Here is a 24,966-nt window from a genome sequence, read left to right on the forward strand (position 1 = left end):
TGATTTAATTAACTATATTATCAGCAATCATTGTTATAGACTGCTGGGAAGCACTGAAAAAATGTGATGGAAATAATTCTGGACCATTTCCATTGTACTTTGCAATTTAATACCTGTTTCACAGTCATACTGTAGTAATATATAATATTATTATGAGCCATCAATCATCATACACTGGTTATGCAGTTTAAGTACATTTTATTGCACTCAACTGTCTAGTAATTTAAATGTTCACGACACTGTGCTGATAACTTGGTTTCTCTTCATCATCTTGTAATGTTGCCTTGATCTGTGTGCTTTACCTTCAGATTATGTGACGACTAATTTTACAAAAATAATGCTGCAGCACTCAGCTATTAATGCGGTCAAGGATAAGCTTGTTGCTCTGGGGAGTAATGGCCTTGTAGCTCTGCCTGTCTTTCATTATTATTTCAGAATGACACAGCCTGATGTCACAACCAGACAGTAAGAGAGAGGAGAAGTAAAAACGGCAGCTGTTGTCAGCGGAGGGTGAAGGTGAGTCACTGGCCTCCCATCCTCCACAAAGCCTCCATGTTTCATCTGCTTCTCTGGAGGCTACTACACACACATACAGAGATAATATGCAAATTTTAGTTCTCACAGTTTTTCCAGTTTGTTACCGTTGCATAAAGAATCGGCTGAATGCAAGATTACTGATAAAAAGCAATTTATTGGATGGAATGATACATTTCCATTATGTGCAAAAAGAGACAAAAATAACACATCGACATTAATGCTGAAATGATTAGTCAATTAGTCGACCAACAGAAAATGAATTGGCAACAACTGATGACTGATCAATCATTTAAAAGGAAAAGTTTGATGTTTTGGGAAATGTGCTTTCTTGCTGAGAGTTAGATGTGATAGATGAGATAATTATCATGTCTGTACAGTAAACGCGTAGCTGGAGTCGCCAGCCGGTTATCTTATCTTAGCATAAAGACTGGAAACAGGATAAAACAGCTAGTCCCACCCTGTGCAAAGATACCAGCATCTTTAAAGGTACAATGTGTAAGAATTCTGTGCTGTAGCTATTAGCTGTTATCAGCTAGTTAGCACAGTAAACCGTATAGCTAGTGGTCGTATTGACTGACGAAGTCTGCCCAGGCCGGGAGCTCGGAGCACCGGGGGATTGTTGCTGCATATTTCTGCAACACAATACATAGAAGTATTTGACATAATGTCAGAACTGTTACTTCTTTACATGTTTTAAACTAAAAATCTGGCTTTATCTATACACTGTACCTTTAAATCTCTCCAATCGATACAATTCATTTTATTTTGTCTGTAAGAAAACTACAGTAAGTGTAAAAACAAGATTTTATGGGGGTTATGTGCTGGATTATTTCTTGGCTGTGATCAGGAACTTCCTCAAGTCAAGAAATAGTCTGTCACAAAACCTCCAGTAATCAGCAAATTGTCTTTTTCTATGCTTTGGCTTTCACTTCATGCTAAGCTATGCTAACACACTGCAGATACACTCTTATTGTACAGACCTGAAATGCATGCCAATCCTATCATCGAAAAATAATAATCTTTTTCCATATTTTATATCTATTTGCTATTTTCTATTTATGCTTCTTGACTTGCACTACTAGCTTTTTTAGCAACGCAAATTCCTTGTATGTCAGAACCGTCTTGGCAATAAACCTGATTCTAACTCTGCAGGGAAGGGAATAATCTTATTTCCCAAAATGTCAAACTATTCCTTTTAATTATTTATGAAGCAAACATTTCAAATTTCAACATTTCACCTTGTAAAATGTGAGGATTTGCTGCTTTTCTCTGTTTTACATCACTGCAAATTGAATGCTTTTAGGTTTTGGACTGTTGTTTTTACAAAACAAGCAATCTGAAAATGTCACCTCGGGTGCTGGGAAGCTGTGATTGGCATTTTTCACTATTTTCTGACATTTTAAAAGACCAAACTATTCATCAAACGAAAACAGTCGGCCACTGCAGCCCTAAACAACATACTATGTTTCAGTTAATTAGGCGAGAAACTAAAATATTCAAGTGCTTATCACTTTGCTAATACAGACCACTGTGCACAGCCAGTCGCGGATAGTCAACGTCTCTAAAAACAGCCACATCTTGATTTTTGCTTCAGTACAAAGTCAGCAGCGGGACTCCGAGCCAGACGACACACAGAACAGTAACACCTCTCCTGCAGCTGCTGGCGATGCATGAAAAGGAATCGGCTCATCTCTACTGAGGAAACGTGATGTGAAACACATCCTCGGGGTGTGAGCACCTATGTATCTGACCCACAGCATCTCTCTCCTCATTACTCACATTACAGAGATGAGGGCAAAATCGATAGGGACTGAGCACCAGGATGTATCATTAAGATAACCACACATCTCATCACTTTCTCCAGACTGACGACCTGATTCTTATTCATGGAGGAGAGAAGAGGGGAAAATAGGAGATCTCAGAAAGAGAAAGGGGGAGTCTACAAGTAGAATATACTCCATCAAATGAGAGGAGAGTGCACATAAAACACAATCGGGAGCGAGAGAGGGGAAGAGTGACAGATCACATACTCGTCAGTTTAACAAAAAACGGTGTAATTCTCCTGCGAGGCGATTCGGGCTCACGGAAGCAGCAGCAGATGAATATAGTAGGATGGATGCCCCTGCTGCATCCCTGCGCTCGATCTTAATCTCCAGCTTGTCTTGTGTGACACAGCTGTGCATTTACATGGAAATCCAGCTTGTAGCTGTATAAATCGCGCTATTAACTGGCGACAGGAGCCAACAAAGCCTTATGATACATACGTACTGGGCGGAGGAGGCGCACGAGCGAGATAAAAGCTCCAGGTTAATGGCAAACACTTGTCCTTCAGCCATGAAGTTTGCCTTGTGTGACACTCTAGTGCGTTTACAACACACACATCTGAAACGCAGTATATATGAAAGTCAGGAGAGTGAGTTCTTGCTCTGAAGGCGCTTGAGCCTTTCTTTCACGGCACAGGGGTCTGAAAACCAATGTAAAATCTAAACAGTGATAATTCACACTTTCACACGGCCATATTTAACTCCAGCCACAGCGGGCTATTATTAGTATTCAGCGTACAATGTCTCCAGCACTACGTTGTTAGATTACCGGCACTGTAAGGGTATTTTTCTTTCAGCGACGTGTAAGCAGCGAATCCTGCATAGATCCTACATCCAACAGAGGCTTTGTGAAGAGCCTGAACTCAAGTTTGTATCCTCTGTGATCCCTCTGGTAAACATATGTATACACACACTCTCACACGTATGCACAAAGACAAGGAGGATCCACAGTAAGACTGCATGCATGCACTGAGAGTGGAGTGTGTCATGATGTTGCCTCCTTGTGTAACTCTCACTTTACAAGTGTTTTCAAAAACTGACGTACAACTGGTCTGGCCTGGTTCACCTCTGTAAACAAAACACACAGCTGCAGCTGCAGCGATGGAGCTGGAGAAATGTTCAGAACAAATGTCCAGCAGGATCAGCCAGACCCAGTCTTTATCTGCGCTATTTTCTCGCCTCCTTTTTGTTAAGGGTCCAAAGCCCTCGATGCAAATATACCCCCATCCTCGGCTTTTCTGAAATGTGTCTCTGTAGCGACACCGGTCACGTCTTCTGGGGTACCAGGGGCGCAGCTGTGCCCGTCCCCTCCAGCGTCCGGTTGGCAGGGAGCGGCGGGGGGCTCCAGTCCGGTTGGTAGAAGTGGATGTCAAAAGTCCGAGCCCAACTGGCGAAGACCCGCTTCTCCGTGATGAAGCGGTGGTGGCTGCCCCGCCGCCCACGCTCATGAGAAATGTACATGGCGCACTCGTCTGGACCACGTGGCTCGTAGTAGTGGTAGGGGACAGAGTTGTGCTGAGGCTCCCTGCAGTTGTGAGAGATGAGAGACGGCTGACATTTAGAAAACGCTTTAATGAGCCACTTGAGTTTCATGTGACACCACAGAGAGTTTTTCATTTTGCGGTGAAAGAGGCGGCTGGATCTGTGTTTAGAGGGCCTGCGCAGCCAAATTTAGCCTGCTTTAATTGTATTTAAATGCCACCTGCAGCTGAGCACAAAAAGCCAAATAAAGAAACACTAAAGTGTGAGTCCTGTTTGAGCAGGAATAATAAAAGTTCTAAAAGTGGAGTTACAGCAGGCGTGGCATCGCCGTTCAGAAATGAAACTTCCTCCACCTCCTCCTCCTCCTCCTCCTGTATTAACATTTAGCTGTTTGTGAATTTTGTACGTTTGGTTTTCTGTCATAAAGCAACTGACACATAATGCAATTTTCCACTTATTCACTAAAAAAAAAAAATTCAATGCACTGTCAAACAGGGACGCGCAGAAACACAAATCAAACAAAAAACGGACTAAATACGAAACAAACAAAATGTCATGTGCGCAATTAAAGCATGAAACAGGATAAAAGAGCCCCGTTGGGTCAGGTTTGGACATAAATTTAGAAATGATGTTTTGGTCGGGTTCGATCACGTCAAGCTATGCTAACCTCCACCACCATGGTGCAATCATCAACGTTAACACTCAAATTTTTCTTATATTTATAATTGTGATCACATTGCGTAATGTGTGTGTTAAAACAATCTACCTGTAGCCTTCTGACCATCATTTAGTGCCCACATGTGTGAAATCAGGGTAAACAGGCAAGCTGTAACCATGGTAACAACAACTACATGACAGAATAACAAACTCCTTCAGCTTACATATACTCTATTTCTATATTAATACAGACAAATACTAAGTATCAATACTTAATCATATTATACTATATTAGACTGGTGTTCACTATATACACACTACACTTGTTGACTTTGCTGCTATTTTATGCTATTTTTTTATGCTATTTTAATTATGCCTTGTAATTTAGGCTTTAATTGCTCTTGTATGGTTTCTTTTTTTGCTTCGTCTACCACTAATTGTTTAGTTTGTACTTTCTTTATCTGTATTCATTTGTGTCCTTGAGCTGCAGCAACTGAATTTCCCCTCCGGGAATCAATAAAGGTTCATCTTATCTTTACAGGAGAGTAAAACATTAAAACTGAAGCAGATGAAAGGCAAACATGTGGGCGTAAATGCATCATGGCTACACATATGTGGACCATATGCAATGCAGTTAGTGCATTAGTCCAACACTGAGGTTGGGATGAGGAGGCGCACGGTCGGCGTTCCAGTTCATCCCAAAAGTGTTGAATGAGGTTCAGGTTAGAGCTCTGTGAAGGCCAGTCTCACTCTTCCTAACGATGCAGGGAAAAGCATTTCTTTATTGACTCATCTGTCTACAGGAGAGCGTCGTCCCTAAACTATTGTCCTAAATATCACTGTATGTTGTAGATTCAGATGTGTCCGCATACTTTTGGCCACATAGTGTTTCTTAGATCGGAAGAGGCAACCCTCCTGATTCTGCTAATGATTCTGACAGCTTAGTTCGCCTTCCATAAAGAACTCCTCGGTTTTTCATTTGAATTATTGAATATGATGATAAAAATAGACCTCTTGTTCTTGCATTTTAAACAATTTATGTCGTTGAATTTGTTAAATGTTAAATCAGTTCATCATTTCACCATCTCACACACAGCAGACCCAGATCTGTCCGTCACAGGTAATACTACCCGAGTCAGGATGTCCGTAGAGACATTTATCTTCATATATTAATCACCATACACTTATATTTTTGATTTGTCCTATATCTGTGCATATTTCCACATCTCTTTCCCTGTATGATCCTGCAGCCAGCTCTGGGCACGTGCCCAGTCGACAGACATACCTCAGGACTTGGATTGTATAGATTTTGGACTGCATTAAGTTCTCCACATCATCTTGTAGCACAAACAAATTAATCCAGCTATCAAGAGAATAATATTTGTGTTCGCTTCTCTCAACATGCTTTAATAGCAAGTGAATAAATGAGAGTGAATCAAAGCAAAGTGGGATATTTTTGACTCAGGACAAGCTGTGTTCTCTCATGCATGGTTTTCTTTCAATTACAGACACTTGTCCTGTTAATTTATTCAATTCTGCAGAGACTTCAAGTCGTATTTTCTGGAAGATTTGGGGAACACAGAGTCTATGGCATGTTCTACTGCTTTTAAAAGGACCGCCTCAAGATGTTCCTTTTGATTGTTTATCTAAATCTAATGCACAACCGACCTGATTTTGGTCAAACTTTTGGTAAAACTGAAAGTGTTCAGTGGTTTAGTCCATACCAAGTAACAGGAGTCACGAAAACCTGATCGATTCATATCATTCTCTAGTCTCTTTGGTGAAAAGCACCACTGTGTTCCAGCATTTCCAAAACTGCAGTGACTGAGGCCTGAGGCACAGGGCCGCTAAATAAAAATCACAGGTCCAAAGAAGTGACTTAGTAAGAAGTCATTCCGAACACTACTTCCTTCAATCGTCAAATGTGTCATTCAAAATGAAGTATACCTTGCAAAGCAGCAAGCAGCAGTGAAGTGAATAAAAAAAAAAGGAGCGCATTATAAACATGTTCCTGATAATATAACAGTTGATGCATCATTTATATTTATTGGTTGTTTATTCATGCTTTGGCTTTAGAAATTTCTACGCTTCATGTCCAGTAAACATATCTGACTTGACGTTACAGAAACATGGTCTTTGAATTCTTAGTTGGATCACATCCAGTAAAATCTGCAGATTCACTTGTTATTAGATCTAAAAGGATCGCCGAGTATCAGCTTAAGACAACCATTTGTTTAAAGAATTGAACCAGCGTTCCCTCTTCATTACCACCAAGACTGAATCTGTGCCTAAAGCCAAAATAAAAAAATAATCCTGGAATCAATCAGAACCAGGAACAAAGCTATACTGAACATTTTACAGTTTGTTCTTTTTATTGGGAACTCTAATAAGATTTGTTCCTTGTCCAATAAAATCCCCCAATTAAAGCGTTGGCTGAGATGGATGAGACGTGAGCTGTAATTCAAACCATTAAACTCTGCTAATGAGGCCGGAATAGTAACTTGCTGGGAGCAAGATTGAGTCAGAATCGGCGACGTATCCCATAGTTCTTTGCATTTCTTTGGTGTTTCTCTGCCTTATTTAGTGTGTTTTTCATTAAAAGGAGGAAAAACCTCAGAACCGCCATCGACCTAGAAAATGTGGATCTAAAGTGGAAAATATAAAGTGAATATAGAGGGAGATAATTCTTAAACGCATTCTTAAATAGCAAAAGATTTGCCAAACACTGTCGCCATGTACCCTGGTATCATGCTAAAGCGTATATCACACCTGCTGGTTCACCGTGTCAGTGTCGTGTTCTGTCTCGTACAGGTGTGAAAAGAACACGTTCTCATTCTGCAGTCAAGTTAACAGTAAAACATGTTCTGCCTTTGTGCCACACATGTGGTCTTATCCCTCATGTGAGTGCGCCTCTTTCACATAAGCTGCGTTCCAGTTCACGGGCTGGATCTTCAGAAGTCTGCATTTCCATATCGAATAATCCAGAGGGCGAACAAAGCCCGTCTTATCTCGAATTCGTCCAAGGCATACAGCTTTCTTTTGTCTGAATTTGGGGGAATACAACTACTCAGTTCTTTAATGTTACTTCTGGAGTCTGCTGAGCATGGAGTGAAAAATAGGCTGTGGAGATGCTTTACAGTGTGACGAACAAAACAAATGTAGCCAAACAAAAAAGGTGGGCAAAGGCCGGAGAAACAAAGGGACGACTGTTTGACTGCCACTTGTTTAAAGGACCAGTGCGTTGGATTGCAGACCGCAACCAACCAAATACCCCTCTGCTCACCCTCAGTCCAACACAGTGGACCTTTAAGCGGTGTAGCAGGGAATTAGACCGGGTGAGCTGATCCTCCCTGATAACCTGACTCCACCTTCCAGGCGCCTGCAAACGGAGGCTATAACGGGGACGTTTGTCTACGGAGACAGATCTTAAAGTTACTTTCTTCTAAAACCTTATGTGTAAAAAAGTCACATTTCACAGCTTTTGCATGATTAACGCGCTCCTCTGCCCTTTCTCCCGCTCATGTCTCAAATGCACACAAAATATAAAAACCGGTGTGAAGTTTAAATATTTGTAATGCTGGGTGGTTTACTGACTTATTTTGCAATTATATACAGGTACTTTAGCATTCCCAAAACATCTCCAGCCACATTGACATTTTATTTATCAGCAGCCTGAATATCTTTGCAGTTTTAATCTTTCTTATCAGGTGGCTGTGCCGCTATGAATGTGTATACACTTGAAGGCTGCATATACAGCTCTGCCTTAAAAACTCTTGGTGATGGTGCTTGTTGATGTGCTGATGATGGTGTTTTACATTCAGCCCCACTGTCTCACCTGCAGAAGTCCGGGGCAACCATGCCGTAGACATTGATCCTATCGCACAGCTCCAGGGCGATGGTCATGGTGAACCAGCCGGTGCTCAGCCAGGAGTTTGATATCCTCCTGCAGAGGAGAGGAGGAGGGAGAAAGAGGACAGCTGGATGGATTTCATGCGTGGGAGACCACAAGGGTGAAAACAGTACCGTGTTTGATTTTTCTGAACGCGATTAACTGGGAAAGATAATCAGACAATCTCACATCTGTGTGTATTATGGCAGAATAAAGATTTGTCTAAATCCAGAGGTCGATTTTCCTGACTGCGAGATCATTCACGCTCCCTCACAGCTTCATTAAAATACAGATCCATCCTACGTATCGACTGGTACAAATGAACCCTGTCAAATAATCAAACCCCTAATCAGAAAGCAGCCTTGGACTGCATGTAGTGCAGATAGTTGAAATGACTAAGGCTTCAGCTGCTTTCAGACAGCAGGTTTTCAGACATGCCTGCAAAGAGATGAGCACTGAGCACAGTTTTCTGAGATATGCCGCTATGAAAAAAATATGAATTTGATTTTCATTTCATTAGAAAATCTCTCTAAATCTAAATGTCCATCAGCATGTGCTCTCTCATAGGGTTGCTGTCAGATGAACAAACAGTCCGGTCTGACTACCACACACTTTAACGAAATCCTTGTTGGATTTGAATTGATTTAATGGGCTCCAGAGTCATAAAACTTACACCACTTCCAAAAGACCATTAAAACCATAAGTCTGAAGTGAAAAATATCTTTAAGAAGAAAAAGTACAACTTAGAAAATGACTAAAGCTCTGAGCATTTACGACAACAGAATAAATAAGCCATTAAGAGCGTTCGCTGAAATATGCTGCACAGAGAACACTGTGAAATATAAAATACGCTGAAATGTTTATCAGAAGCTTCTTACATTCAGGCTGCAGTTTAAAAATGCAGTCCATCTTTCAAAGTCACCTTTGGAGGATTTTTATAATTAACTGCAACTAGTAAAACATGTTAATGGGCTGAATGAAACCATAAAAAAAAATCACTCAATGTGTTTTAGCCAAACAGTCAAAGATTGACGCAATACTACTTTGTAGAGACATTCATGGTCCTCTGAGGATGAAACCTGATGACTTTTGTGACCCCCCCGACTTCTTCCCTAGCGCCACCACATGGCTCACATCTGTGGTTTTGAGTGACGTATCTTGACCTGAGGTAGACGACACAACCGTCATCAGCCTGATCCGGCACAACCACGAGAGGTTGAACCCCTCTGGCGTGGTCAGAACAACCTGGAGCTGAACACGCTCAAAACTGAGGCGATGACCCCCACCTCCGCCCCAACACTGCCCCCTATCATCCTTCAAGTTTCTGGGATCCATTATATGTCAGGATCTAAAGACATAAAACATAGACTCCATCAAAAAGTCCCAGCACAGGATGTTCTTCCTGTGCCAGCTCAGAAGGTTCAACCCGCCTCAGGAGCTGCTGATCCAGTTATAAACTGCAATAAGCCGGTCTGCTCTCTGCATATCCATCACTGTCTGCTTCGGATCAGTGAACACACAAGACGAGAACAGACTACAACGGACAGTCAGGACTTCAGAGAAAATCTTTGGTGCCAACATGCGCTCCATTCAGGACTTACACATGTCCAGAGTCAGGAAACATCACCGCACACCCATCACACCCACCCTGGACATAACCTGTTTCCACCTCTAACCTCTGGTAGGCGCTATGGAGCTCTGTATGCCGAAAACCACCACACACCTGCAGGCCGTGACTGTGATGAACAGTTCGATCCGTCGTACAGTGTCAGTAAGCCTCAGAAACCAAAACATCCATACACTTTCCCCCAACACTTTGGTTAATGACCTAACATCCCATCATCCTCAGCTGTAATATGTTTAGTGCAAATGTTAGTATGCTGACACGCCAAACTACGATGGTGAATATTGCAAATATTGCTTGCTAAAAATCAGCTTGATGGAGTTGTCACTATGAATGTGCTGATGTTAGCATTTAGCTCAAAGCACCGCTATGCCCCACAGAGCTGCTAGCTCTCTTTTCCACGGCGCAGTACTGACAGAGAGCTTCCTGATGTTGATCTCTCGCACGTTGGCCTGTAGCCATGGCTGTAATCACTGCCGAGCACGGTCACGCGGGGGGTTTAGCCGTTGTGGTCCAAAGCACTTTTGGAACAATCAGTATTCATCAAACCAATTTATAAATTAGTCTGACTGAAAAAAAATGCTCGTTCCCTCACACAGCGAGAACATATTTGTGTTCCCTCGCACCCAGTGTGAAAATATTCAAGCGTGAGCCGATGTAAAAAAATTCAGCAGGGATAAATTTGAATCCTTCGGCTGAATGAGGCAGAACTATGCATCTCGTCACGCTCCCCCCGCTGCACAGCTGAACCTCATCTCGACTGGGACTGGTGACCAGTGGGTGTATCTGTGCATCAGTGATCAGGTGCATTATGAGATGCCCCCTTTGGAAATATTAAAAATGGTGGTGAGGCTACAAGATGAATAGAAACAACCCCTACAAACGTAACGATAATTGTTCCAGCAGAGACATTTTCTGAGCGCATCTGTAAAGCTGCAGTTCGCCAACATCAAGCTGCTCGCCATATGAGATTAAATTAACCGTGAATGAAGAAAACAAAATGAGTTCTACTTTTTTGCATGAAGCCCAGATGATTTTTTTTTTTAAAATTGTGCTGGGACAAAGAGCACAAAGAGAATAAAGACTCCAAAAAAGAAAAAACTTCACCGCAGACGAGTCAAATGTTCACACACTTCTATGCTCTTCTAGATGCTTTGAGCTAAATGCTAACGCCGTCGTGTTAATTTGCTCATAATGTGCAGAGTGCAGAATAAAGCTGAGGCTGATTTGTGACCATCGTGTATTTGGTCACAAAACAAGTATTGGATGAATCAGAAGCAGTATGCCTGTGTGAATAAACAGCAAAATAGCCTTAAAACAAGATTAAACATGCATCACAATTGCATCAAAAAGCAATGTGGCTTGAGGAGGCAGAGGTTCAACCTTTTGCTTGAGAGCGGGCTGACAGGACGAGCTGCTGATCTCTGGACGACCTCGCCCCCCTGCTGCTTTCTGAAATCTGGTTCTTGTCTCTTCCCTCACATACAAACTAGCCTCCACAGTGGCGGAGGCTTTCACTCGACACGACTGAGAAACAAAGCCCGAGCCAGGTGAGAAACGTCTCGACAGGAAACAGCCAGGCAGGTATCTCGCCACCACGCTCGCCTCCAGGTGGTGAGGGGGACATGTCTGGAGTGGGGGGTTTACCTGGTTGTTTAAAAAGGTATTCAGACTCTCATATTTTCATACAGAGAGGACAGTGAAAGCGGATATATGTCAAACAGTTGAATAGAAAGCCTGTTTAGCATTTGTATTTTGAAGGCTTCCCTGCTTGGGGATGTTGAAATAGATACGCATCTTCCTGGGAGATGAAAACATTAGAGTTGAGAGGAGTTGGGGGGAAAGTTATAGACAGGCCCCCCAAGTGTAACTATGGAGATAATCTCTGCTGTGTTGGGTTGGCAAAAACTTGTGTGTCCACAGCTCTATTTCTAGATGTACTAGCAATGTGATGCAATGTTTGGTGAAACTATCTTGAGAAACTAAGGGATAGACTGCCATGAAATTTAGTCCCAGACCTGCATAAATTAGCTGATCCAATCCAAAAGGCATGTGAGGAGAGTTGGAACCAATCCAAACTGTTTATCAAATAGAGTCATTACCAAACTGGAAGCGGCCTTGCTTGGCGTACCACTGGTTAACGAGCAGCCACGGTCATAAAAGACAAATGTTCTCCTGCAAAGATGGCGATGCACCGCTCTTCAGCTGCACGATTTGAGCCCGTTTTTGACCCGACTTTTAATGCAACCCACTGCTTGCTGTCTACAAACGGTCAGTTCCTGCCGTTTTAGTGTCTGCGCTGGCCCGAGTGGCAGTTTGATGAATAGTGACGAAGCACCTCTGTCCGACTTTCATCTTTATTAGAGCCTGTCCGACAAACAACAGCGTGGAGCCAGAGTGATGCTATCGCAGCTGAAGACACAGACTTCTCATTTTCATTTAATTAAGACAGGACCCAGGTTGTCTGGAACATGTTGATTTGTTGTGATATGCAAACACAGCCACTGGGCTTTATGACAACAGGCTGGCGAGACACACACACACACACACACACACACCTTTTTCCAAATGAGAAAACTTTCAAAGTTCAAAGCACAACATTTTGTCACCAAGCAATCTGTGGTGGATGCGTGGAGGTCTTAGTCAAGATGCATGCAGCTAATCTCACTTAAGAAGTCCTCCTCATTTCCTTGTTTATGTACATGCTGATGAATAATGTGGTGTGAAATGTCAGCCTCGTAGCATCAATGGCCGCCTTTAAACGGACTGGAGGCAAGCTGTGAGTGGGAAGGCAGACTTATCCCTGCGATGGAGGACGCTGCTGTTCTTCATGTTTACACAGTTTGGTGTTGTAAATCGAGCAGAAGTACCCATGTAATGAGTCGTTTAATTGTGTGTTGATCCTCGAGTCTTAAAATCTTATTTCTATTAAAATGAGAGATTATTTTCAAACAATGCTCGTATTTGATAAAGGAGATGACTGGTTTGTGAAGATAATGTCGCTTGTTGGGGGGGGGGGCAACTTGATTTGACTTGACGACAAAAGATCTCACCTCTGCAGGCGGAGTGCTCCATTTATTTAGAGACAAACAGTATTACAGATTCAACTTGTGTTGAGTTTTTTATGTGTGTTTGTGAAGCAGAAGCTGATTAGAGACGGAGAATTGTGCTGCCCTGGTTTTTTTTTGTGTTTCCACTGTATTGGTTTCTAAAGATCTTGTCACTGAGTTCATTATAATGGCTGTTATGTAACTGCTGAGAGGCAAAGGTCACCTGAAGGCGCAATTAGGTGGAATTAGCCAAAGCCAAAACACCTGCTGAACATCTTTCTCAGCGTCCTCTTGCGAGGACGTGCATCTGAAGCATATGGATGAAAAAAAGCTTTTCTGAATCATTATTTGATGTCAAGGTCCAGTTTTTCTCGGGTTTTCTGACTGGAATCACCAGAAGGCGCCGACAGTGTGAGGTCAATTTGCACCTGACACCTTCAACCTGAGTGATTAGATGCTGTTTGTTGTTCACTATTACGTATTTAAAGGTAGCTCACTTTGTCCAAGGCCGTCCGTATCTACAGCCAACGCATTTCTGCCTTCCAAACGGGTGAAAATGGCGAAGATAGAGCTGGTTTTTCTTTTGCGTTCTACCTCTTTCCATGCATGTTAGGCTGTATAAGAAGAGGAACTGTCTTTTCTGTTCCTTCTCTTTGAGCAGCTGACTTTCTCTCCTGCCGCAGTTTCGCTTTCTTTTCATTTCTATTTTATATTTTTCCATCTATCCTCCCACTGAACATGGTTTTAGGCTACTTCTTGTTCATTTCAACCACATAATTGCTACTGGAGATGCTAAAAGCATAAACGAACAAATAGGCTTTCGTTCAGCTCCTACATTTGAACCAAAAAAAAAAGAAAAAAGCACAGGTGAAACACATTTCGTTAACAATGACTCAGTTCCATCAAGTAAGCCATGACAGTGAGTCAGCGTGCACATTAAAACTGCATCTCCACGACACCACGTTTAAACAGAAATACTTAGCAGCAACAACTACGACTGACGGGAACGTAACGCCGGCTGGATTACGTCGTCTATTAACCAAATCATGAAACGCTGCCACATTGCAAAAATGCTGATATTGAACGAATCAGTAAAATGTTCATTTCCACCAAAATATACAATCTTGCAATACAACGTCCCCTTAGAGTGACTCCAGCACTATTTCTCTTCGTCATGGTTGATTCCAGCTGTGCTGCTCCTGCTGTGGCAAACCAAAAATGCCTGCTTCGTCCTGCACACCTATGATCCACCTACATGGGGGATTTCACTTTGTCTGATCAGACCTTGGATTTCAACTGCGAGTGGGCGTACGCAGACTGAAGTCAGGTTTCATCCATGTGCTGGAGCACAAATTTGGGCTGAACTTCTGTTGTGGGAGTTGTGTGCATCGAGATAAACAGCTGCTAGCGGTAATTCTCTGGTTTTTACAGAAACTAGACGGAATAAAAAGACTTCTTCATGAAAATATGACTTTGAGGACAGTTACACTGTGCTGCGTTGTTTATTTTTCTACTCAAATTTTTATCCCCAAATTGAAAACGTGCATAAAAACTGGTGGCTGGAAACACACTTTGTGCTCGTCTGACATCTCCACTCTTCTGTTACCTTTGCGGGACCTGACAGGGCGAGACAAATTGCACCTTCATCTTTTGTATTACTTTAAATAATTTGGTGACATCTCGTATGCCCCGGCAGAGGTTTGCCCACCTTGAACTTGAGCCGCAGCCAAAATAACTGCGTACACATGTGGGGGTGTGCGTGGCCTTTAAAGGTTACTCTTACACTGTGCTCGAAGCCGGAGTGAATTTCTTTGTAAATGTGTCTTATTCTTTGCTGTTATCAGCGACCTTTTATGCCTGAATTGATTCTTTAGAGGATCTCTAAGTGTAACTCTGGGAACAGATAAATACGGCCTCAGGTTCACGAGCAGGTCTGGTTCTGGTCTCTCTGGATCCATTCAGTCTCCTGTTGAGGCCACTTGTTCTCGGCTGCTGCGGCTTCTCTTTCCCTCTTTTTGACCTTTTCTCAAAAGTCACCACAGAACAGTTTTTGCAGAGGATCTAGCTGGCGTTTTTTCCGCTTTTGCAACAGCAGGTAGATTTGCTTTTTTAAAAGGGATCAAAACTGTGATCTTTTGACATGTGAATGATACCTCACCGGCGCCCCACACGCATCACTCCAGCGAAGTACAACACGACTCGGCCCGAATGTGTCGAGCAGAAACCTAACAGTGCAGCCCAGTGGGGCAATTAGCGATTACAATAACGCATTACGGGAACATAAAACACTTAACAGGAAAAAAAAAGTTATTTCAAAAGCCAATTTGCCTTTAATCACCGATAGCGGCTCGTTCAGGCTTGGCAATTTAACACCGAGGATGCAGAGGGACACCTGTTTTTCATTGCTCCTCTGCTGGTGTTATTAAAAACGGGTGAATGTGACAACCTCCCACGCCATCTTAATTACCTTCGCTGAAACGGCACAACCCATAATCACAATTACAGGCTTGCAGGGTTGCCGATCGCACAGTCGATTACCCGGAAACTCGGCTACCGATGCTGCTCACACAGGCTCCAAATCTTTAAAGACAGCGGGACTCACTTCAGAAATTGAAATGTTCTTATTTCATAAAGATACAGCACATCTTTCACACTGATGGCAGCCTTTAAACTTTTCTTAAATATTAGATATAAAAGAAATACTTTCAGGCTTTCTTTATTTCTCTTGCCACACTCCACGGAGCAGAAATGACCTCAAATAAGCCTCACAGATATTAATGCCTAACGCCATAAAGGATAGCAGTGCTCACTGTAAGAGTTTACCATGATTGTACACAGAGATCCTGAAGGATGGATGTCTGAGCTATTCACCAAATCCTCCCGTCGACAATTCCCCCTGACACCTCTCTCGAGCTGAAGTCAGATTCGGTCTCCGCTGACGAGGCTCAGACAAAGAGAGCGAGGCACACAAACAGAGCGTGTGCGGTAGTGTTTTCATTAAGCATTAATGGCCACAGGACTGAGAACTCAGCATGGACTCATTAAATTTGGGTTCTTTTATCACTGTTCAGCTGGAGAGAAGGTGCTGCAGAGACTCAGAGCTGTGTTTTCTAAACCATTTGTACATCACATGCTTTTCTCTCTGTAAGCTACATAACTATTTCATGCTGCGCTTTGACCACTTTGAGATGTTTCCTTTGGCGGTACTTTCAAGAAGTTGCAGGAAACTCCAACATCTGGGACTTGAGAGGCGTCTAAATGCATGAAATTAACACATTCATATTCTCATGAAACCACTGATCTAGCAACGGCGGGTAAAAGCAACGCTTCTCGACAGCCAGCTCTCATGGCTTTGATTTTTGAGGCTTCCCGCAACTGTGAGAACTGTGCTGCAACGTAATGACTTTGACAAAAAAGTCATTACTTAGCAGCTTCCTGCTGTGCACCCCAGCATGCCAACGCTGCCTCCTACAATTTGTTTACATGCGAAACAAGCAGCTCATCAACCAAAACTAAGGACCGTATCATACAAGTGACGACCTCAAAGTTACAAGCAACTTAGAAGCTACAAATATGTTAAATTGGAAGTTAATAACCGACGCTGCTGTTTTGTAATGAATTAAAGTTCCCTCCCTTTATTCTTTCTACAACCAAGTGTGAAAATCAGAGAACATTTAAAGGCGTTTGATCGTCTCCACAAGCCGATTTTCATCATGTTTGGAAATAAAGAAACGCTGCATGTGGTGTCGTGTTGTAAAATATGTGTTATTGCATTATAAAAGCATCTGAACTGTGCAGCAATTTTCTGATTTCATTTAATCTACCCATCTAATTTGAGAGTAGAAATGTCTGATTCGTTGTCCAAAGTACTAATAACTGTGGCAGAATTCACAAAGCGCACTTTGAATATTGTTTGCTGAACAGTAAATGTTGAAGAAGCAACGAACCTTTAACCAAGTCTGAGCAGCACTGACTGTGTTTCCCTGAAGGTCAGATGATGGCAGCTTCTCTGACAAACAACTGGCCAGAAATCTGTCCTTGCTGTCTATATGTGGGGCTGCTTTATGTTAGCAGACACGATGCACACGACACTTTTTTCTGCTCGGGTCCAAATACAATGACACTGACCAGAGAGCCTTTTACTCAGCACATAAAAAAATATTTTGTTAAGGCTACTTAAAGAAAAAGTTTTCTGGAGCCCTGAGGAGAAATCTAAGCTCTTATCCACCAGCCTGAACTAAGCCTCATATTGTTCCTCACGCCGCTGCACATCTTTGCCTGCTTTTGCAGCTCGTTTGAGCAGAACCAGGCGCCTGTTTTGCCTAATTCTTACAACAACTGCACCTATTAGAAAGTTGTAATACTGAGAAATAAGGTAGCTATTTGGAAAGAAATCAAACATGCTGCTACTCAATGTGATGAGTATTGGCCCTAAACGTGCATATTTAGCACACTGATGTGTGTTAACGAAAACAAAGCATGACGATTATATTATGAGGTCAGTGTCATTTAAAGGCTCCAACTAAAGATCATTTTCATTATTGGCAGACGTCTGTTTTTTAATGAAATAATTGATTTTTCAAATCGTTTTTTTTCCACACAGCCCGAGGTGAAGGCGTCAAATTGCAGTTATTATCAGACCAACCGGGTAAAATTCTGAAGACATTACATGATGTAACAGACATGATATAAAACTGAAAAAAGCAGCAAATTCTCACAGCTGAGAGTCTGCAGCCGAGAAATGTTTGGAACGTATCTGATGAGCTAAGTACGCCGTCCTCCATGCATCCCATCAGAACGGCTTCCCTGCTCTCTGCACTGTGACACCCTCCTGTCGCTCCCTCACCTGTCCTTGCCCGTCTCCTTCTTGAAGAGCTCGTCGAACTGCAGCATCTTCTGCCAGGAGATGATGTAGACTTTGAGTTTGGGCAGCACCTGGTTCATCAGCCTCAGGTTGTTGTACACCAGGCCCTTCCCGTCGCGCCTCATGTAGCTGCTGGGGCCCCAGAAGATGAACACCGCGTCCTGGCTGGCGTTGAGCAGCTCGTGGCGACTCCTCAGGACCCTCTGCATGCTGGAGTGAGCGATGACGCGCAGGGAGGTGCGGCGGCCGACATCGCGGGCGTAACCCCTGGCGGTGGGAGCGTCGTTCATGCGGATGACGCACTCGGCCTGATCGATCTCCTCGCCCCGGGCGCCTCCGATGAGGTGACCCGAGCTGGTCACCAGGGCGCAGGTCTGGCAGTGCATCCTGAGAGGCTGATTGATGGAAGCAAGAGAGAAAAAAAACACATGAAGTAAACAAAGAAAAAATACAAATATATACCGTGCATCAAAACATTTGGCCCCCTCGTTCCCTGTGGAAACACCTGCAGCGCTGCCGGCAGAATTTTTATGTTAGTTTTGCAGCATATTTGTTATAAACTCTACAAACTCTTTTTTTTCCAGAAGTCAGGAATGCTCTGAAAGTTCTGTTTAGCCCCGGTTTATACAGAAATATGCAAAGCAGACAGAAATGCACACCTAGGGGAACTTTGGTAAAAAGCTTCACTATGTGTTTGAGGCAGAAAATGCTTTGTTGACAAATGGGTAGCGACAGAGCCTCCCGGGGATATGTAGCTTGTCATATTGCCTTGCGATTGGTAGAAACCCCGGGGTCTTACAAAGGATTCACCTTAAATCTTTCTCCCACTCGCACACAACGCAGGAATGTGTGTTTACCTCCACAACAACAGTTCAGATGCAGGAAATTCATATTGAAATGTCAAATCCGAACTTATAAAGTATTTAGCATTTAATATATTTGATATAGAAAAGACAACACTGATAATAACATAACATAAATCATGAATATGTGGATTAAATAGTTTTGCACTTGATAAGAGTCAGCAGCCAGAATATGTTGTATTGAAACTGGTATGTATGTACACATGAGTGCATATGGGTAACTGTCTACAGTGCATTTATGCATGTGGTAATGTACAAGTTTTTGTCAACTAATCCTCTTCTTTGTTTAAAATAAGTACGTAAATAAATAAAACTCAGGTTCCAGCTTCTCATATTTGAATATTTGCCTGTTTTCTGATTGGACAGCATGTTAGTAAATTGAATATCTTTGGGTTTTGGACTGAACATGTCAAGTTGGACATGTCTGAAAATTTTCATGGACATGTTTCACATGTTAAAGACTAAATAGATGAGAGTTGCAGCTGTAGATCTGTTCACTGAATGCAGAAAGCATTTTGCGGTATTTTGCTGATTTAAATGACGGCTGTAATTAGAAAGATCTTCTGAATTTTGACATCTTCCCGCTAATGCGCTGCTTTTCTCGTCTTGACGCAGCGGTGCAATCATCCCCTGTTGTTGCTGCAGACGCAGCCACCGTCTGAGACTGACGCACTGACAGCCTTACATTTGTACATGTACAGATCATTTAGCGTGTGGCCTCCTTCCTCTGCGGCTTGCTCATTTGCGGGTGTGCATGCACATACATCATTAACATTAGACCTATTTGTGCATGTTAAGCTGCTCTACATGTTGCTGGTGTGTGTCTGCCACGCATCTTAGCATGCACACATGCGGGTGTGTCCTGGATTTTCCTTGTTTCCACACAGACCCCTGCACTGAAAATCAATGATATGCAAACCAGGCCTGCAGAGCCCCGTAATGTGCCCTGAAATATCTCCCCAACAGAAATATGTTGCTTATTTACATTCATATAGCTGTGACAAATTTACATTTTCATGGCATTAACAAGAACAAATGATTAGAGCTGGATGTGTGTGTGGTGAGGGGAGATGTGTCATCATCATCCTCGGCTGCTGACTTTGACTTAGTGGCAGATTACCAGCAGAGCAGGCTCATCTAGTTAATGAGACCTTAAAGAGCAGAGGGAGAAAGACAGAAAGAGACAGAGACAAAGAGAGAGAGACAGAGAGAGAGAGGAGACAGAGGGAAGAAAGTGGTTACAAGAGGAGAAAAAAAGAAAAGATTGCAAAAGAGAAAGAGATATATGGAGGCAGCGAGAGCCACCCCGGTGCCGTAGTGTTTGATGAAATGTTGAGCTAATGAGGTCCTGGCGGCCTACACCATCAGCAGCAGCATCCATCCATTCCTCCCATCTCCCCCTCTGCCCTACCCTCTCCCACCTGGCAGCGTCTTGACAGCCAATCTGGCTGGAGAGCTGCAGCACCAGTGAAGCAGGTCAGAAATCCCATTTTCACCCAGGGGCTTTTAAGTGGCTCCACAGACCCTATTCTCGCTTCCTCTGTCTCGCGGAGAATTTAAGTGAGCCTTGCTGGCCAGAATTGGCCTCTTCAGGCTGCAAGCGGTCAGACTATTACCAAGAAATAGGCTGGATGGTCCGGACGAGGCTCTCCATTTCGGCCGGAATTACGTGACCCGTCCAGCGTGGTGCTTTGTGTTGAGGCGATGGAGTCGAGGTAAACTGAAGTCCACCTTAGAGCCTGAACTGAACATTGAAATGGGATCCATCCTCGACGATCTCCGGCGAAAACGCTGCTCCGCTCAATGATTCATGGAATAAATGCTCCATAATTCAAAACGCATCTATCATTTATGTATTTGAAATCGCTGGCTTTGTTCTTTCTAACGCAACACAACACCTTTGATCATAATTAAAAGATTTACTGTGTCTAAACTCCGAGTGTTACGCCTCATTAAAAGTGTATCCCGTTACATCATCTGATCAAAGCCACAATCAGTAATATAACCCAGAAGAATATCCAAGCTAAATAATGTATCCTGATTACCATTAGGCTATTTTTGTCTTACTGGAGGCATAAAAATAGAGAAGAAAGGAGAAAAGTCTTTCAGGTTGGCACAAAACAAACATTTCTCTGCTGAGTCACATCTTATAGTCATCAAACAAACAGTGGAGCTGCACCACTTAAAAGCCCTCTGACTTTTTGAGACAATCTAACAGAGTACAAAACCCATTCCAGGATCTTTTTACGTTGGTAAAATTCACAATGAAGCGACGTGAGTCCATGTTTTTTCTGAGTGGAGTCTGGTTAGAAATGCACTTTGAGACATGCAGGATCTGTGTGCATTCAGCCAAATACATAAGAAATCCCTCTGAACTCTGGGTAGAAGTGTTTGTATTATACAGTATTTATATGCAGGAATATGTACGAGTACTTTTACCCAAGTATTGTACTGAAACACAATGTTGATGTACTTGCAATTACTTGAGTATTCACATTTTATGTTACTTCATATTTCTACTCCAATACATTGACTTGACAGCCAGATAGTTTTCAGATTAAGATAAAAACCCATAATAATTCAGAGTACAGGCCTGGAGCTGTGGCCCCTTACAAAGAAGCAGCGTCCAGATGGGGCACGTCACGTTTCAGAGGTCTGTGAGTTGTTAGTAGTTTCACCAGTGAGACATAAAAATTATCCAATATTTCACAAAGATAAGAGAAAAGTCCAAAATCTGAATATAAATGTGCGTATCAGAAAATATTTTTTTCTTCTTTCCGCTCCCATTAATCATCTGACAACCCCTCAGATTTATCATGTGACCCTTCGGAGGGGCTCTGCCCCGTGGCTGGGAACCACCAGAATAAACTAACTGCATATAAAGTAGTTAAACTAGCTCCACCTCCACCAGCTACAACTGTGAGATGCTGCTTACACACGGATGCATCGGTGCCAAACGGGTTGTTTTCCTCGAGAATGAGTACTTTTGCTTTTGATGAGCGTACTTTGCTGATAGCGCTCCTGTACTTCTACTTCATTAGATTTTGAAGGCAGCGTCAGCTTGTGAACCGCTGCTGTCTGACCAGCTTTGGGTCTAACATGCACACAATAACTCTCAAACTGAGGTTGCTGCAACCAGTGCAACATATCCCATCCATTAACAACTAGACGATTCAAAAACAGAAGTAATTCATTCAGCGCCTGTGCATGTGCATAAATGCACATTAAGCTGAATGCATATTGTGTATTTCTCATGTGAGTCAGGAACAGTGACAATAAAGACCATCCATCTACGATTTGATTACCTGAACAAGAGCAAAAAAAGTTTAGAAAACATTTGATAGTTGCAGGGCTGCCAAAAGCTATTACTCTAAATTAATCTGCCAGTTATTGTCTGCATTAAAGATCCATCTTTTGGTCTCTAAAGATCAGAAAATAATGAAAATGCCCATCACGGTTTCCCAGAAAAAACTTGTTGTTTTGTCCGACCTATGGTCCAAAAGCCAAAGAAATTCAATTTGCCATTAAAGCAACCAGATAAAAGCAGTAAATCCTCACATTTCAGAAGCTGGACCCTGTAAGCTTTCTACTTACTCCCTTATTAGCTCAGAGGGTAAAATCATTTTTCATTTCATAGTGTGATTTCCAGCCTAAGAGGGATGAGGAGTAACCTTGTCCCACTTGTGGAAAACACCGGGAGCCTGCCCCGGTTTCATTAAGCCCATCCATCCATCCACAGTGGCCTAGTAACAGAGCAAAGCCACCCACCTGCAGACAGACAACAGCCAGTCACACCTGTGCTCCGCCTGCAGGAGCCACAACCTGGACAGCGGGGGCCGCCCTCTGCTTCCTCATTCTGTCGGCATCTGAACCCTCCCCTGCTTCCAGCGAGCCCGTCCTTCACAGGGCTGCATGAACCATCAACCCGAACGCTCACCCCGCCCGACCTCCTAACCCCAGGAAAACATGGCTGTCAGAGCTGCGGGGATTAACCTTGAGCGGCGGCTGAGGGGGGGAACGGGAGATGCAGCTGGGGAAGCGGTATCCTTGCGAGGAGAAGGAGACGGGGGCGGGTGCGTGAGACGTTGCTGCAGAGAGCGCTGGTGTTGATTCAAGCGCTGATTAAACACGGTGCTCGTCGCGATGTGGTTCCAGTGTTTTTTTGGACATCATGTGAGTCTGATTATCGAGTGTCGTTTTGAAGACCGCGTAAAATAGGGCGTGATTACAGAACGGGGGGGAATAAAAGCCACAGAAGATTCATATAATCACATATTATTACTTTGTGATTGTAGTTGGAGAAGATGGCGCAGTTTGGCCGGCCTGATTGGCTTTGCAGTCAGCGCTCAGGGCCCTTCGTTGCCCACGGGTAACACAGGCGATAATTGGTGGTTAAAACTCACATGGGTCTTAAGGGGGCATGAAATCAGCTTTAATTCCTCACCCGACTCCCCCCCTCCCTCCTTCTCCAACTCAGCTCGGCCCCTTGAGGAAAAGACATACTTACACTGCAGCGAACCATTAGGCTTGACGTATGCTGCGCCCCCTCAGAGCGGAGAAATAGCATTCGAGTGTTGTTATTGATTTTGTGTGGCTGAATGCAGGAGGAAGGGGGATCGAGCGAGGGCTTAGCGAGGATGCCGGGTCTTCAAGGATGCGGAGGATATGGCCGGTAAATGTGAGCTATGAGAGGCGGCAATCATCCAGCCCAGCAGGATGCTGTCTGGCTGTCTCGCATCGTCCGGAAATACCACAACAAAACGGAGCGCCTGCAGCCTCCTCCCGGCTGACCTTTAGGCTCGTCAAAGACGCCTTTGTTTTCTCTGGCGTCCTCGGGGAGATGACTTCAACCCACAGTCAGAAATTAACGGTGGCTTGAAGCAAATATGCTCTAGGAAGCTCTTAAAAAATAAAAGCAGGAGGGAATTCTGCCTTAAAAAGACATATAAATATATCTTTTATTGTATGTCACCCTCCTCATGTGCTGCTCACTGGGTCGTGAATGCAGCTTTTGTCCTGCGTGGCTCATTGATCACATGAGTGAGGAAAAACAAAGCGTGTTTTGATGAGAAAATAAACACACACACAGCCCATAGCAGCGCTAAATGTTAGCTCCGCTCGACCCAAGATCAGAAATAAGACAGAAAGCGGATTTATACGTGATGCAAGGGACTGTAGATACCTTCAGTGCGGACTTTGATTTATACAACACCAAATCATACATATGTATTGCATGTAATCTGGTCATATCCTGCTTTGATTACACTCCCACACATTTACATCATTTCATTTACGTTGGGTTATGAGCAAGAGTCGAAAGGTCGGCCTTGTTTCATGGCTGAACATGAGAGCGGTCACTGTATTTACATTGACTCACTCATAGTCGGGCTGTGCTGAGCAGAAGGTCTGTGGGGGAAACGGCTTTGAAAATGGGTGGATACCACAGCTTTTCTTCCAGCTTCACCCTCAGCTGTCTCTACAGGCGTCAGACACTTGATGGAGGACACACAAGCAGCCCCAGGCTGACCAATCGCAGCTCCTGCCATATGTACAGAGTAACCCCCCCCCCTCAGGCAGAAGTTGTACAAATGAGCCGAAGAGTCGACGGCCGTGCGAGCAGCTCTGAGAGACTTGGCGGCGCTTTGAGCCAAATGCTCAAAACCATAAATGTCAACCTTATGGTGGCAGTACAGGAAAAGTCATTCAGTATCCTCTGGGAGCCGTGAATGCCTGTAAAAAAATCAACGGCAATCCATCAAGTGGATTTTGTGATATTTCACTGGATAAACGTGGTGGACCGACCAGCTGACCAACACCGCCGTCCCGAGAGACAAGCAAACGACTGCAGCAGCAACGATTAAAAGCAACCGATATCGTAAAAAAGCAGCAAACAAAAGCAGCATCAGTGCAGAGCAGAGGACAGGCTGGTCGGGGGGAAGCGGCACCACAGTCCTCTGTAAAGCCAGCTGTGTGGAGCAGGGGGGTAAAGTTAAAACAAATCTCGCCGAGATGAGTCGAGTGGATATTTGCAATGCTGATGTGTTATTTCATCATTTAGCACAGTTGCCTGTGTAAAAGGGCACCAAAAAAAGCTCTAAAATCAGATAAAAAGGGACAAAAATGCCCTGAAAAAACAGTCAATTTCTCAAGCTGGTTCCTACTGTGAGAGCCAAAATG

At 43.4% G+C, this 24,966-nt stretch overlaps 1 protein-coding gene across 1 annotated transcript in view; it reads right to left on the reverse strand.

Annotated features, from left to right (window-relative positions):
• Positions 1–738: 738 nt before the first annotated feature.
• Positions 739–24,966, reverse strand: part of st6galnac5a (ST6 (alpha-N-acetyl-neuraminyl-2,3-beta-galactosyl-1,3)-N-acetylgalactosaminide alpha-2,6-sialyltransferase 5a) — a 43,898-nt gene continuing 19,670 nt past the window's right edge. The window contains exons 3-5 of the mRNA XM_041949247.1: positions 17,909–18,321; positions 8,335–8,442; positions 739–3,885 (exon numbers count right to left, since the gene is read on the reverse strand). Of these exons, the coding sequence (XP_041805181.1) occupies positions 3,627–3,885; positions 8,335–8,442; positions 17,909–18,321 (780 nt within the window). The 3' untranslated portion in view covers positions 739–3,626. The remainder of the gene's footprint in view (positions 3,886–8,334; positions 8,443–17,908; positions 18,322–24,966) is intronic.

This window comes from Chelmon rostratus, chromosome 12 (assembly GCF_017976325.1).
Source record: "Chelmon rostratus isolate fCheRos1 chromosome 12, fCheRos1.pri, whole genome shotgun sequence".
Classification (NCBI taxonomy): Eukaryota; Metazoa; Chordata; class Actinopteri; order Chaetodontiformes; family Chaetodontidae; genus Chelmon; species Chelmon rostratus.